The sequence below is a fragment of the Trachymyrmex cornetzi genome, unplaced genomic scaffold (genome assembly GCF_001594075.2).
Source record: "Trachymyrmex cornetzi isolate Tcor2-1 unplaced genomic scaffold, Tcor1.1 scaffold422, whole genome shotgun sequence".
Lineage (NCBI taxonomy): Eukaryota > Metazoa > Arthropoda > Insecta > Hymenoptera > Formicidae > Trachymyrmex > Trachymyrmex cornetzi.
The window spans coordinates 97,788-112,022 of record NW_017298983.1 but is presented as its reverse complement, the minus strand read 5'-3'; the positions used below and the strand labels follow the sequence as shown (position 1 = coordinate 112,022).

The 14,235-nt window shown below is 38.0% G+C and overlaps 2 protein-coding genes across 2 annotated transcripts in view; one reads left to right on the top strand and one right to left on the bottom strand.

Annotated features, from left to right (window-relative positions):
- Positions 1-14,235, bottom strand: part of LOC108764447 (hemicentin-2) — a 39,114-nt gene that overhangs the window by 22,580 nt on the left and 2,299 nt on the right. The window lies entirely within an intron of this gene.
- LOC108764448 (uncharacterized) lies at positions 3,012-3,822 on the top strand. The gene is made up of 2 exons (XM_018512712.1): positions 3,012-3,215; positions 3,540-3,822. The coding sequence occupies exons 1-2, from the start codon at positions 3,014-3,016 to the stop codon at positions 3,692-3,694; spliced, it is 357 nt and encodes a 118-aa protein (XP_018368214.1). The 5' UTR covers positions 3,012-3,013; the 3' UTR covers positions 3,695-3,822.

Below are 14,235 nucleotides of genomic sequence, written 5' to 3'. Positions count from 1 at the left end.
TCTATTTACTGATCCTATCAGTTTGACCTTGGGTTGCGTAGCCAAGATCAGGTCAAGGTTACATTGATTTTCTGAAATGAAACACCCTATTTTTTATTAAAAAATCTAATAGCTGATGTTGAGAGCTTTCCAAAACGCTATAATGAAATATTTTTTTATGAAGTCCTTTTCAAGTTATAATACTTCAAAGTTACAGTATCGCCGGCCTTAGCATTACCCAAAATATTTAATTTTGGAGACTGGCCAGTCAAGGCAAGATCGGTCGGTGGTCCGTGAATCTTGACCTTCAGTTAACGCACAAACAAAAACATAATGCGTAGTATTACATATCTTGGGTAATGCTAGTGCCGGCGATACTGTAACTTTGAAGCATTATAACTTGAAAAGTACTTCATTAAAAAATATTTCATTATAGTGTTTTGGAAAGCTCTCGACATAAGCTATTAGATTCTTGAATCAAAAATAGGGTGTTCCATTTAAGAAAATCAATGTAACCTTGACCTGACCTTGGCTACGCAACCTAAGGTCAAACTGATAGGATCAGTAAATAGATATTTTTAAACCATATAACTTTTGTCTGAAACACTTTTCTGTAAAACTTATATTTCCCGAGATATTTAGGTGTCCCGACCTTTTTGGGACACCCTGTATATATAGCTTTTGTACGACGTGTAAAACGAAAGAGATAGATATGAGTAAGAGAGGCATCTATTATATTCATATGCATCTCAAGAAAATAATGGAACGATAATTATTGAGTCAAATACCTACACGAAAGTGGGAAATTTGCAATAAATTACATTCTAAACGTGGCAGAATTACGTTCGCGCTTCTTACAAGACATAGCTAAATGCGATACATTTAGGGGCGTTTTTACAAATCAAATTACTGCGCAACACCGGCGTATAATTCGACACGTGCATATGCATCGTAACGTGACGCTTCCACCACGGAGGCAATTACGTTTCGCTCGCTTCCGAAAATTCGGCACGCCGGAGTAATCCCTGAAATTACGTGCCGCGAAATAGTGGCGACGTTGCCTTCGTTAGAAATAATCCGCCGTGTCGGAGGCAGAAGCCTGGCACGATCTAACGGACCCGAATTGTCAATTCCAGCCATACGCTACCTCTACATTCGACATTATACACAGCATTGTATACACTGTATACACTGAGACTATGTTTGTCTAATGTGATGGCTACTGGTCGATGAAATTGTTGGAGTAAGGTAGCGTATATTTTATACACATTTGGTTGCACTTCACCTTTTTATTTGTTTTATCGGAAATTGCGTTTTATTCCATAAATATAGACAGCTCATTTCCTGATCTTTATAGTATAATATCTGTGTTGCATTACACGGAAAAAAGTATTACTGAAGTACTTAACAATTTAACTAAATATAGATGTGAGAGTAATTTTGTTAGACCATCAAAATAATTAAGTAGAACGCTTAAACGTTGATAAGAATACTGCAAAAAAATTGTAATATATTAATAACTAGTGTCAGCGTCTTACATAATTATTTTAATGGTCCAAACAAAATTATTTTCAGATCTGTAGCTAATTAAATTTTTAGACATTTCAGCAAAACTGTTCTCTCCGTGTAGAAAGAACTGAATCATACATCAACATCTCTTTTCAACTCGATATTTGAGAGAGAGAGAGAGAGAGAGAGATCGCTATTTATTATGCGCTCCAAGATTGAATCCTCTAAAGCCCCAAAACCAGACATGCAAATATTATATACATAAAAAACTATAAATTAAATGGTAATAATTAAGTACGATAAAAGAAAGAGCAAGAAAATGTAAAAAAAATAAAATTAGAGGGAGAGATGAATCAAGTTACCTCACTTTTTCTAAATCGATAATAACAACTTTATAGAAATGCGCAGCTCATATTTATTACATCTATGTTTTATTCAAAAACACAATTTTTAATAAATGTAGTAAAGCCATTTTTGATAAATTTGTTGCGTGTACAAGTTCAAGTATAAATGGCAACTTTGTATAATATTAAATACGGATGCAAATATTAAATGCAAAACATATCTGAGTTTGCAAAATTAACACGACAAGAACCATCTTCCCATAATAACGACGATAGAAAATAACCAGTGTGTCCGCACATACGTGTATCTTTACTCCTAACGATGTGCGTACACACAGCGGTGCACAGCAGTACGCGCGTATAATGGAGGGCTCTGGGAAACGAATGATACTGCGGGACGGTAAAAGAAACGACAGCAGGAATAAATTGAAAGGACGGGATACATATAGAAATGCAAGGTACAAGCGAAGACCGAAGGTGGAGAGAGCAGCGCCGAGAAAGAGAGAGACCATTGAGAGGCGAGGAGAGTGGATTGTTATATGTGGGATAGCAAATATATGAGGAGGCAGTAAGGAGTAAGGGAGGCAAAGGGGAAATAACTCCCTGGAGCAGGTGCGACAAAACCGGTCGCGTCTCCACGCGCCAAGCCGTATTTACTCGCCATCAGATAGGCAGTAACCTTTCCACCTACCAGGCATTCAGGTTTCATCGAACATATATAGGTATTTTCTTGCGAAGGTAGAGCGACAGAAAAGAAATCCCTGTTGAGCGTCAGGCGTATCGTCAGGCGAATAAAGTGTCGCCGCAAGGGAATGTCGCTAACTATGGCGTTATAGAAAATTCGCGCGGTGCATTACCGCGCGAGGAGAAAAATGAATATCTCGTCTTGCTCCATTTTGCTTTTGGGTTACTAATCACCGATTTTGACGACGTCGGTTAATTTTAATCGCAGTTTAACCGTCCCTCGTAATTAAACGAGGATTAAAGTTAATTGATGCTGATGAAGCCGGCCATGAAGAGGACCGGTAAAGTAGTATCTCGCTGGAGAGTAACTCTACTTGTGTGATCATCTTATTTCGAAATTAACCTATTTTGCGAAAGATCCTGTACGAATATAAGTCGTGTCTGTCGCCGAGGTCAAAGGCAAACTTAACAAGATCCAGACGTAACTTTGTTGCATAATGAAGAGGGAATCAGATAAAAACAAAACGGGGCTCCTTTTTCTACCGCGAACAAAAGAGTCTGTCGCGAAGAAACGGGGCCGACGTATCTACGATTGTTTCGAGGATCTTCAGCGATTTGGGCCAACTGAATGGAACCGTGCTACTTTCGTGCATCGATCGATACCGGCGACGGTGTTTCTTCCGTCCAGAAACCGCGTTGGTAGCTAAGAAGCGTATAAAGATCCGGGCATTAGAGGATGGCCAAACTGGTTGGCTGGCTGTCTGGCCGAATGAATCCAGATCCGCGGGATAAAACGAGAAAGCGAGGCTCTGGCTCCTCGCTTCTTCCGGATTCTCGTCGTCTCCGCGGTCACGCGTTCGCGGAATCGCGCCATCACTTTCCTTTTTCTCTTTTTCTTTCCGTTTGCTTCCTTTTTTCTCTATTTTCTGTGCCCCTCTCTATATCCCTGTATATATATATATATCCGTTCCTCCTCTTTTTCCTTTGGGACTTCAACGTTACTCTGACCGGACTTCTTTCTAGGCAACGTTTCCAAGACAATCGGAGGACCACAGATAATCGTACGAGCCAATCAGTCCCGCATTGAGTTTCGGAACTCTTCTCTTTATGTCGAGCCTTCAGGGAGGGAGAGAGGAACATGTGAAAAGGAAAAGCGAGATAGACGGGGAACAAAGTAAAGAAGCTCCGACGGGATCCTTTCGACGACGGACCAAAAGCAGCTTTTCCGAGTCACTCTTGGCGTTTCACGGAGAAGAGAGGATTACGGAAAGGTTGCAGAGATGAAGAATGAGATACGAGAATTAATAAGAAGACAATCGAGATCGTGTGTTACCGTAAATATAACGACGGATGAAAAGTCGCAGTTTTTCGTTTGCAATTTCGCACAACGGCGACCAGAAGGAGGTCGGCCGCATTAGCTCGACGGAGACTTATCGAGGTCGGGGATTCGAGTTGTAACGCTCCTTTATGACATATTTTTCACTGTAATCATGCGATCTGCGTGCGATCTACATACGGCGATACTGCGCTCGTGAGAAACCCATTAGTTGCGCCGCGACATTCACCACGGGCTGAGAAAACGCGGACGCAATCTGTAATCTATAGATTATATGTGATTCAAATGAAATTACTCTAATCCGCAACGTAACGGGAATTGCCATCGGAGTCGCCCCTCCTCTATAGAGCGCGCTCTGATTGCCTATTAAGGTGCGTTCGGGGAGACGCTATTAGCGCTATTTGTATCATTCTCGTTCTCTTTCCAATCTTTTGGAGTGAAAATTGAGCCAATCTTGAAAAAAAGAATGAAAAAAACTCTTCAACAAGAGTGGCAAATTTTTCACTCTTTTTTTTTTTGTAGTAATACTTCACTCTTTTGGAGTGAGATTCACTCCAAAGGAATGAAATCTCACTCCTTTTTTTGGAATGAGATTTCATTTATTTCTTAGAGTGACTTTCATTTCAATATAGTGAAATCTTATTCCACAAAAAATGAAATCTCACCCCTAAAGAGTGAAAATCTATTACCCTTGTTCAAGAGTAAAACTATTTTCACTTTTTTTTCAATTGTCAGTCTCAGATTTAGAGAATTATTTTACGTCTAATAAACGTAGAAGACAAAATGACGGAAATAGCGCTAATAGCATACGTCCTCCTGAACGCACTCCTAAAACCAAATCTACATGAAAGTTGAAGTTTATCCAACTTTAATGCGCCCAGCATTCTACTTCCAGAACCTATACAATCTGAAATACGTTAAGTTCAGATTCTAATTTTACGACCTGCGATTTGCGTTCTGCGTGCTATGTATAGATCCGGCTTAAGGATGCAAGGCGCAGAACGCAGGACACATTGAAATTAGATGAACTTTCGTGTCCTGCGTCCTGCAACTGAAAATACATCACACAGGTCACGCTGCGGTCTAATCTTGCGACTTGTGACCACCGTTCTATACATATAGATCCAGCTTTAGGGATGCATTTGAAGAGACGCTATTAGCGCTATTTGTGTTATTCTATTCTCATCGTTTATTAGACATAAACAAAGATAGAATGACACAAATAGCGCTAATATATAACGTCTGCCCGAATGCATCTTAATAGAAGCAATCAGGGCAATCTTCAGCGATTTTATTCAAATCTGTGTTTACCATAGCTAGTGGTGTAACTGGATGGGGATGCGTTCGGGGCAATCAACGATCACAATTATCTGCTATTGAGACTGCACACTGAGGAGAAACATCAATTTATATATATAGCTTTAATTTAGGAAAATCAACTGAAGACATTTCAGAACGCACTTCTTCTTCGGCAATCAGAAGAGATAATCTGTCAGGTAATGATAGGGCTGCCCTTAGACGCGAGTCTATCTATGTCCCTCCTTTCCCGCGCTATCATTTGAGAAAAAAAAAGATTTCTCTCCAGTAAAGCGACTTTATCGCTCGAACGGCCGCGCGCGTTGGAATTCAGGAGCTCCCAAATAACTCCGACCGAGAGATTATGATCAAAGAGGTTCTCCCTCTCCCCGCAAGAGATCGTTTAAAGAACTTTCGAGCTGAGAAAGGAAGGAAAGGGGGTGTGGGTGTGTGTGTGAGAGAGAGAGAGAGAGGAGTTTTACGGGAATTACGACTTAGCGCGCTTTGTAAGTAAGTAACAGCTCTTCGGTCGACGAGGGGTGGAGTCGCGGAAATGTAATTTGCCACGAATGTTCGCGTAAGGACGGGTTCCGCGCAGCTGCTTCCGACGAATTCGCGCGTACGATATCGCCTTACTTACGCGCGCGCGAGACGAGACGAGCGGGAGCGGGACCGGAGAACGGCAAATGCAGAGCAATAATGACATCACGTGCACGAGGCAGGTTCATAGGTCGGGGGTTTCTTAGGTTCTGTCTTTCGCCGCTATTGCCACGCTTTTTGTCGGGGATACTTGCAGTGGGGCTGCGCCACGCCCATATCGCATGTTCCCATCGTTTCTATCCTCCGCGAATCTCGCGCGGTACATATCTTTTTTGTTAAAGAGGTTCTCCCTTATTAATTTTCCACGTATGTATACATATATATACGTATATACATATACCTACAGCAAAAAAGAAATCGTCCTTGCAGTAGAACTTAGCTTTTGATAAAAGCCACCATCGTAAGCGTATTTTTATTTGCGTTATATGGATATTCTCTTAATATATTGCACCAGTATTCTAAATACAAGTCAGACCGAAATTATGGTTGCAGTATTAAGGAAAGAATTTGAAGCTCTATGGTGAGCGCCTATCATAAAAGCATAATACTACTAGACATTTACAAGGATCGATTCATTTAATCGAAAAGCCTCGTTACTTGGCGAACAGCCAAATAGAAAAGCCATGAAATGTACGTAACCCGGACATGCTTCCCGCGGGAGGGGAAGCGAGTCTTTAATAATTCATCAAGATTCCTATGTAAAATTAGCGCTGTTAGTATTGAATAAATTTCATCGGTCGTGCTGCGGCATTGTAACGTCGCCATCGTTCTCCGCATTATTCTAATTAGCTATAGAATACATACTCGGTACGTGCATAACGTAGCATAAATAATTGAAAACGCCGCGGATAGTAGAGGTGTTTTATGCAGATATGGCGTGGGATGCATCTCTCTCTCGGACGATTATTTTCGACGATTAACGTAGATGTCGCGTGTAATATTTAATATCAGTAATCGTCGAAAATCGTCGTTTGGATCCCGAAGAATGTAGACTCTCGCGTACGAGTATCGGGATTGTACAAATAAATAAAACGATTATTATTTGACCATTTCCTTTGGGATCCTCGCGCGCTCGCACTTGTTATCAAACCCTTCCTCCAAACAACGAGAGCTGTATTACGCGCGACAGATCGCTTATTGTGCATGCAAATCTCCGAGCGCTTCGTTCACCGGGAGCATATTATAGACAGGCAAATAAATACGGCGTGTGATCCGCTGGATAATCAATAGTCGAAGCGGAAACATCGCATGATGAGAGGAGAACTAGTCAACGCATGCGGTATCCGTGCGGTATCTGTGTCGCTCGTGTTTCGTGATCTGCAAAATGTGTACGACAAACATATATATAAACATATATATATATATATATATACATTGTCAATATACTAAGTATATTGACTCGGCGAAATTCTCAGAGGAGGCATCGATGATTGAAACATTTAAAAATTTCACACTAGTAATAACATCACGAATAACATTATCAAATGTTCAATATTTGACTCATTCTTAAAACGAGAATTGATGCAATGTGTGTGCGTAGAAACGATATTTTTATATATGTAAAACGTACTCATCTGTCTTGTCTCATCTGTCTGTCTCATCTTTATCCTAACTGTTAAGATATTCACAAGAAGATGTACTAATGTAACGTCACATAGTTTCTCGATGAATGTCATAAATATTTATTTAAAATAGAACTTTACAATATAATTTAATCCTTTTTATTCAGTAACTACAAAAATATATTTGTTTGTATTTTCGTTCATTTTATAATAAATAAGCGATTCATGAAAACATTTTGATGTTTTAAAAACGTATAACATTTTATATCCCTCTGTGTTATTTTTATTAATCCCTTACATTTTGCATTGCAAAATTATTGTAGTATAACGAAAATCTTTTTCTTTTTTTACCTTTAAGTAAATTCACTTAAAAGACTATAAGAAACTAATATGCTATATATGTGTATATATATATTATTTATTTATGTATTAGTACCTTATGTAGTGATAAAATAGTTTCACTATATTACAATTCCATGTGTTGTACTTCGAGAGAAAATACGTAAAAATTATTGATGGACTAAAAACAAGCCAGCAAAATAATTTAATAATTCAACTTAAATATTTTCAGATTTCGCATCCAAATGTTTATACATATATTTTAGCAAAATTTTTTTTCCCGTGTAGAGAGGAAAAGAGCATTTTATTTGTAAAAGTTGAATCATTAACATTTATTTATTTATTTTTTTTTTACTGACGAGTCCTATCATCAGGAAAGAGCCATGGCGGAATAGCGCATTAGTCACAACTCGCTGGAGCTCGCGGAAAATTTTCGCCGGAAGGTTCTCCATCCGCGTACTAACAGAAAGTTTGACCGGCCAGCCAGCTAGCCAGCTAGCTAGCCAGCCAGCCAGCCGGCTATGGAGTCGTTCGTTAGCCAGGACTTTGAAATACCGCGGTTTCCTGTTTTTCTCGTGCTACACATATCGCCTAGCCGCGCCGACTTATTTCGCGCCGGCGTGCTCGACCGAACGTTGTACACCGCACCATTGTGGAAATAGTTCCCGCGATGTTTCTCGTGCTCTTCTCACTTCCCATTTTTATTCTTCTTCCTCCGTTTTTTCTTTTTTTTTTTTACTTTTTTTCTGTTCACTTTTCCCTCCCTCTCGGTTTTTACCTCTCGCTTTTCAAGGCCGGATATCCTTCTCTTACGGCCGAGTCATCCTCGGCCACGGAGCTCGCTCTCTCGCTCGCTTTCCATCGTCGCGCCCGCCGTTGGCTTTTCCTTTCTTTTCCGGCGTTGCGGTCGAAGCCACACCACGGTGCCGCCATTTACGCGAACATCCTCGATAATAAATCCCGTCGAGTGATTTACGAAGTATCCCCCTTCAACCACCCCGTGAGCGAGCACCCACGGACCGCCTTCCGGGCGTAACCCCCGTGCAGTTTGAAAATTAATAACGCTGACGGCGATAGGCGCTGTAACGCGGCTTTTATAGCCCTGCGATTGCGGAATTAAATATCGCGACAAAGACGACCGTCAGCAGCGCGATGGTATAATCGTCGATTATTTCTACACATGTCCGCTATTAATTGCGCGAGAATTGCATATTTTCTGATTACTAACGTTAAAATTTTTCACATGAAATGGTATTAATTTCTTCACGAAAATGTACCATGTTTTATTACTACGATGCTTTGTAATATTAATAATTAGCCACAGCATATATGAATCAATTATTTTTAATTATTTCAGAGTATAATATAAAAACTAACATAATTAGCTTAATTAAATATTTTCTGAAAAAGATTTAATATCGTGAATACAATATATACATATAATATATGAAATGTAAAAAGTGAAAAGGATGTATATTATTTTTAGAAAGAGAATAGAAATTATTTATTAGATACGCAAAATACAACTAAAATTCGAAAAGCGGAGAGATTTTCTAAAAAAATATTATTTATAAAGCACAAAATGCGACTTCATATCAAATCGATGGTGCGCATCATATGCTGATTAAACATTGTAGAAGATAAAAAAGATTCGATAAAAGGATTAATATTATGCATGCGCCTTTTGTTAAACGTCGCTATACGAAATGCAAACAGTAATATGCGAGGCGGAAAATGACGTCGTCTGGCCTTTATGCTAGCCGGATGTGAGAAAATCGTGATATCGAGGAGAACATGATATGATCCTGCATTACAAATAGGAACTGTTACGACATTGGTGCGCAAGAAGACATAAGCGCAATGGTACGGAAACGAGAGGCTGCAACGAAGCTGCGACGCGGAATTTTAGCAACGAAACTCGTTGAACGCGAAAGAGCTTCCAATAGCCTAAAACTTTTATTAAAAATTGCAAACGTGCAACTTCTGCTTAATATCGATAGGATAATTTCACGTGGGCGTGTTATTTTTCACGAATTTAGGCCGTTGCATATTTTCATAGACCATGCTCCAAATTCTAGCACTTTTTTTCCTTACTTCAATAAACACAATTATCTCGAGGAAAATAATATTGCGTCATAATTTTATGTATTGGAAAGATGATAAAAAATTAATTTGTGAAACTTAAATAATTAGTACTGTAAAAATAATACTTATATCTCTTCAGAATTGCAAATCAGTAATATCATTTTAGTTTTCACTTCAGTAATATTCTAATCTAATAATATTTTATTTAAAGAAGATATATAATTTGCTGTAATCTTTTTTTCAGTCGCCGATTCATTAATAGTTAATGAATTATTGGATAAATCTCAGAGAGCTCTATTATCATCGTATTAAAATATTTAGCTCATTGTCCAATCTTTCATGTTTTCAATTGTTCATAATTAAAAAACTATCCTATAATACATTTCAGTATTCTTTTTTAAAGAAAATTGACTCTAAATTGCACAGAAAATGTACAAGAGAAGTTTGTCGGGCACGTCACGGAGCGCCTTTTGTATGCATGATGAATGACTTCGTAACGACGCGTCAATATCGAAATAAAACTGGCATTCTTTCCAGCTCGTTCCCTATTACGTATGATCGGGATAAAATGAACTTCTGTAATGCCACATATACCCGTCCCTATGCAAAATTGCACGGTAAAATCACCGGCAATAAAATCGTGCTCTAAGCGAAGAGAGGAGAAAAACCGAAGGAAACGACAATACGGCGACGTACCAAAAATACGCCTTCCCCGACCCGACAACGTCACGTTCCGACTGCAGTTGCATCGCGGCTTTCGAATAGGGCGAACGTGTGCGCCATCGGGGTCGTGCACCCCGAGGTAAACTTGGCTAAGGCGTCGTCGTGCATCCGGATACATTATCCACGCCGAGCTTCCGGTTATCTTGAGTCACCGATCGTTACCATGTATTTCGCGACGGACATTGAAACCCATTTTTTTTCTCTCGTTTTCCTTTTTCTTTCTCTCGTCTCTCATTGTCTCTTTCTATTTTTCCCTTAATCCACATGAATGACATTTCAACTTACGAAAACTGCACTTTCTTAATTTTCTCATAATGTGGTTTCCATATCGTCGTAAAGATCTTCAAGTAAGAGATTGGACTGCTATCTCTTAATTAGCTCCATCTCTCCCTCTCGGTTTTAAAAAGAGAAAGTGAGAGTAGTTTTAAGCCTCGCTCAAAGTCAAAGCAACGTTACTATAATCGGGTCTTAGACAGCTTCTGTTGTCTTTGATCCGTCATTTTTCAGAATTTAAGATACTCTCTAAATCTGAATCGGTGGATAATCACTGATTATCCGGTAATCGACATACTTGACATTGAATAATTAATGAAATTCAATAGAAAAAGAGAAGAGTTTGTGCATTATATCAAAATATCCATATTTGCACGTCACTTCCAATATTATTGAATTTATACACTAAAACAAGATTAACTAGGTTAAGGATTCCACATTTCATTGATTATTAGTAGCATACTTGGGATTAATGTCAGTAATTATCCACTGATTCATATTTAGAGAGTAAGATGAGATAGATTATACAATATACAATCTATTGAGATAAATGACCAAAGATGAACTAATAACGAAGGATGTTAAAACTTATTGATTACATTTATTGTATTAGATACATTAAAAATTAAGTGAAACCAGTTTCGACTTTATATATAAAGTCGCATATGATCTACATACAAATGTAATTAAATGTAATAAAAGAGATAGATTATGCATAAAACATCCACGTATCTCATTCTATCTTATTCGTCTATCTCATTCTATCTCAAGCAAGAAAATATGGCGGATCAATCAGAAGTTGTCTGAACAATCTCTTACTTGAGGCTCTATATATTGCTGCCGCCCCCAACGTCACCGCCACGAGCTGTAATTGCAGTTTCCTTTTATTTCGAGCCCGCGCAACGTTCGCGGAATACTACAGGTTTACCTGTGCTTTATAAACTTTTCTTCACGTCTTCTTATAGCCCGATATGAAACTCAAGCCCAGGGGGAGGTTGGCCGCGACCACGGCCGCGGCGGCGGCGCGACCGCCGGCGAAAGAATTTTAAGTTTCCATCGAACGAAGTTGCACTCCCGCGGAATTTCAATATCTTCGCCCTTAATGGACCGTTACTGTACGCATTACGCTCCATTACGAGCACGCGGTTTACCGCGAGGAGATCTGTAGTCGTTTAAGCGCGTTTGACGCACCACTTCGAAGCGGTGCGGTGGCCGTATATCCACTGATGACTTCAAAGAGAATCAATTTTAAAATACGCAGCGAATGGAAATGAACGCTTCTTTGAAACAGTTACCTTAAAAAATTCATTTTATATATGTAATACCGCCGTGTCTTTTAACTTTTTTGTGTGCAATCAAAGTTTATTAATGTCGATTAAGTCATTGCGCAGTGATTTATGGGAAAGGTTTGATAAAACCAATATCTTAATGTGCATCTGCATGGAATGAACGCTCTCACGTATCAATACGTCCATAGTTTTCACATATTTAAAATAAATGATATTATTTTTCGTTTATAACTGCAATATAAAATAAAGCAGTACATAAAAAATTGTATTTATTTCGTCTCAATTAACTTGTATAAATCGTTAAGGATAATAATAGCCTTATTGATTAATTCACATATAATAAAATAGCGGATGAACAACGTAATTTGCAAAGAAAAAGTAAAACCATAAATAAAATGTTAATTGTGATGCTTAATTGCGAATTGTACCCTCGAGTTGTCTTTCAATAAAAAATTTTAAATATTTTTTCTCGGTCTAAATATACCTTTTAATCTTTATTATCAAACGAAGATTAAAACTATGAACTTTTAATTTAAACTTTCGCTACTATTTTAGCAACGCTATGGACACGTATGTACACATGGCGTTATGTGTACAACTGAAAGTTCGCGTACTTTCATAATTTGCTTTACTGTCAGCAATGCAGTATGTACAGTCGGCTGCTATGATACGGTATACGCGATATACGGGTAGCATTTGATGTCTTTGATCGTAATCTATCCGGTTTAACGATCGAATAAAAATTTAATGTTGCACCTACCGTGGCAATTGAAATAGATAAAGTAACGCTACTGCGAACGTCCCACATCCCTATTAACTTTACAATCGTCCTACTTTGGTAATCGGTGTTTAAACGATGACAAGGACGTTGCGTTACACACCGTATCGACGAGTATCGCTAACTAGTCATTAAAATCTCATACGCAATCTTTGACTTTATCATCGTTTTTTGCTTTATTTGCCTAACGAACAACTTTTGAAACCCTTGACCAGTTTAAACGGTAGATGGTATAAAATTTTAATGTGACAGAACCTAAGGGTTTAGCTATACGATTAAATCTGAATTATCATAAAAACGAGATAAGAACATTTAACCCTAATTGATATTTGCTAATTCAGCAAACTCGGATATTATTTTCCTCAACTACGTCGTAAAAAATTGTTTGTAATAAATATTTTTCACAATATTATATAATTTTTAATTACTAATAAATATCTTAAACAAGGACTCTCTCTTCTTAAAATAACAAAAAATAACTTAAATGTGGGCTAATGAGAGTCAGCGCGAGCGAAGGTGCGCAATAAATCTTCACAAATAAAATTTGTTACTTCATATGATGTGTTGATCTCATCTTTATTTAAAATATTGACATCTTGAACGTTACCAGATAGAGTGGACGAAGTTTGAACAAAGCTACATCGATTGTATTATAAAATGTTATTTGAGTTTAGTGTGAATATTAATATATTATCCAAGGTTTCATGATAAGATTTGGCGATCGTGTGGATAACACTACAGTTTTGGCAACCTGCGAGTGACTCTACATCGGATGATCGTTGAAGTTTTATTTGGTTAAGAAATTTGCTGATGAAGATTCCAAAGAGAATCGAAACGTACAAGATGTCAATATTTTAAATAAAGATGAGATCAACACATCATATGAAGTAACAAATTTTATTTGTGAAGATTTATTGAGCACCTTCGCTCGCGCTGACTCTCATTAGCCCACATTTAGGTTATTTTTTGTTATTTTTAATTACGTTATTTTATTTTTCTCGAATTTTGACCTTTAAAAATGGAAATAAAATTGTTAAATTATGTTAATTTTAAATAAAGATACATTAATTTAAAGTGATATCCAGTTACAGCACGAATCCCGATTAGAGTTAAAAGTACAAATGAGTGATAAAAATCAATTTTGGAATAATAGATAAGAGGATTTTAAGAAGTTCAAAATATATAAGCCAAAAACTAACACAGCACGAGATAGAATAACGATGACTTTCATATATCTCTATAACTGACAAGAATTGTATAGAACAATCGAAGCCGTAAATTTGCGAATCCACGCATCGACGCAGCATGAGTTGTGGGATATTCTTTATTACGGAATTCTCCCTTTCTTTAACGGCGCGTTTCGCACAACCGCTTTATTTATAAAAAAAAAGTGCCAACGCGAAATAATTTCATTACTCGCATGATATGTTTTTCCCAA

Bases quoted from the DNA above. Each gene is read 5' to 3' on its own strand.
- LOC108764448 (XM_018512712.1), top strand. From the start codon at position 3,014: ATGAAGAGGGAATCAGATAAAAACAAAACGGGGCTCCTTTTTCTACCG. The intron at 3,216-3,539 runs GTAGCTAAGAAG...ACTTCTTTCTAG, and splicing joins TCCGTCCAGAAACCGCGTTG to GCAACGTTTCCAAGACAATC.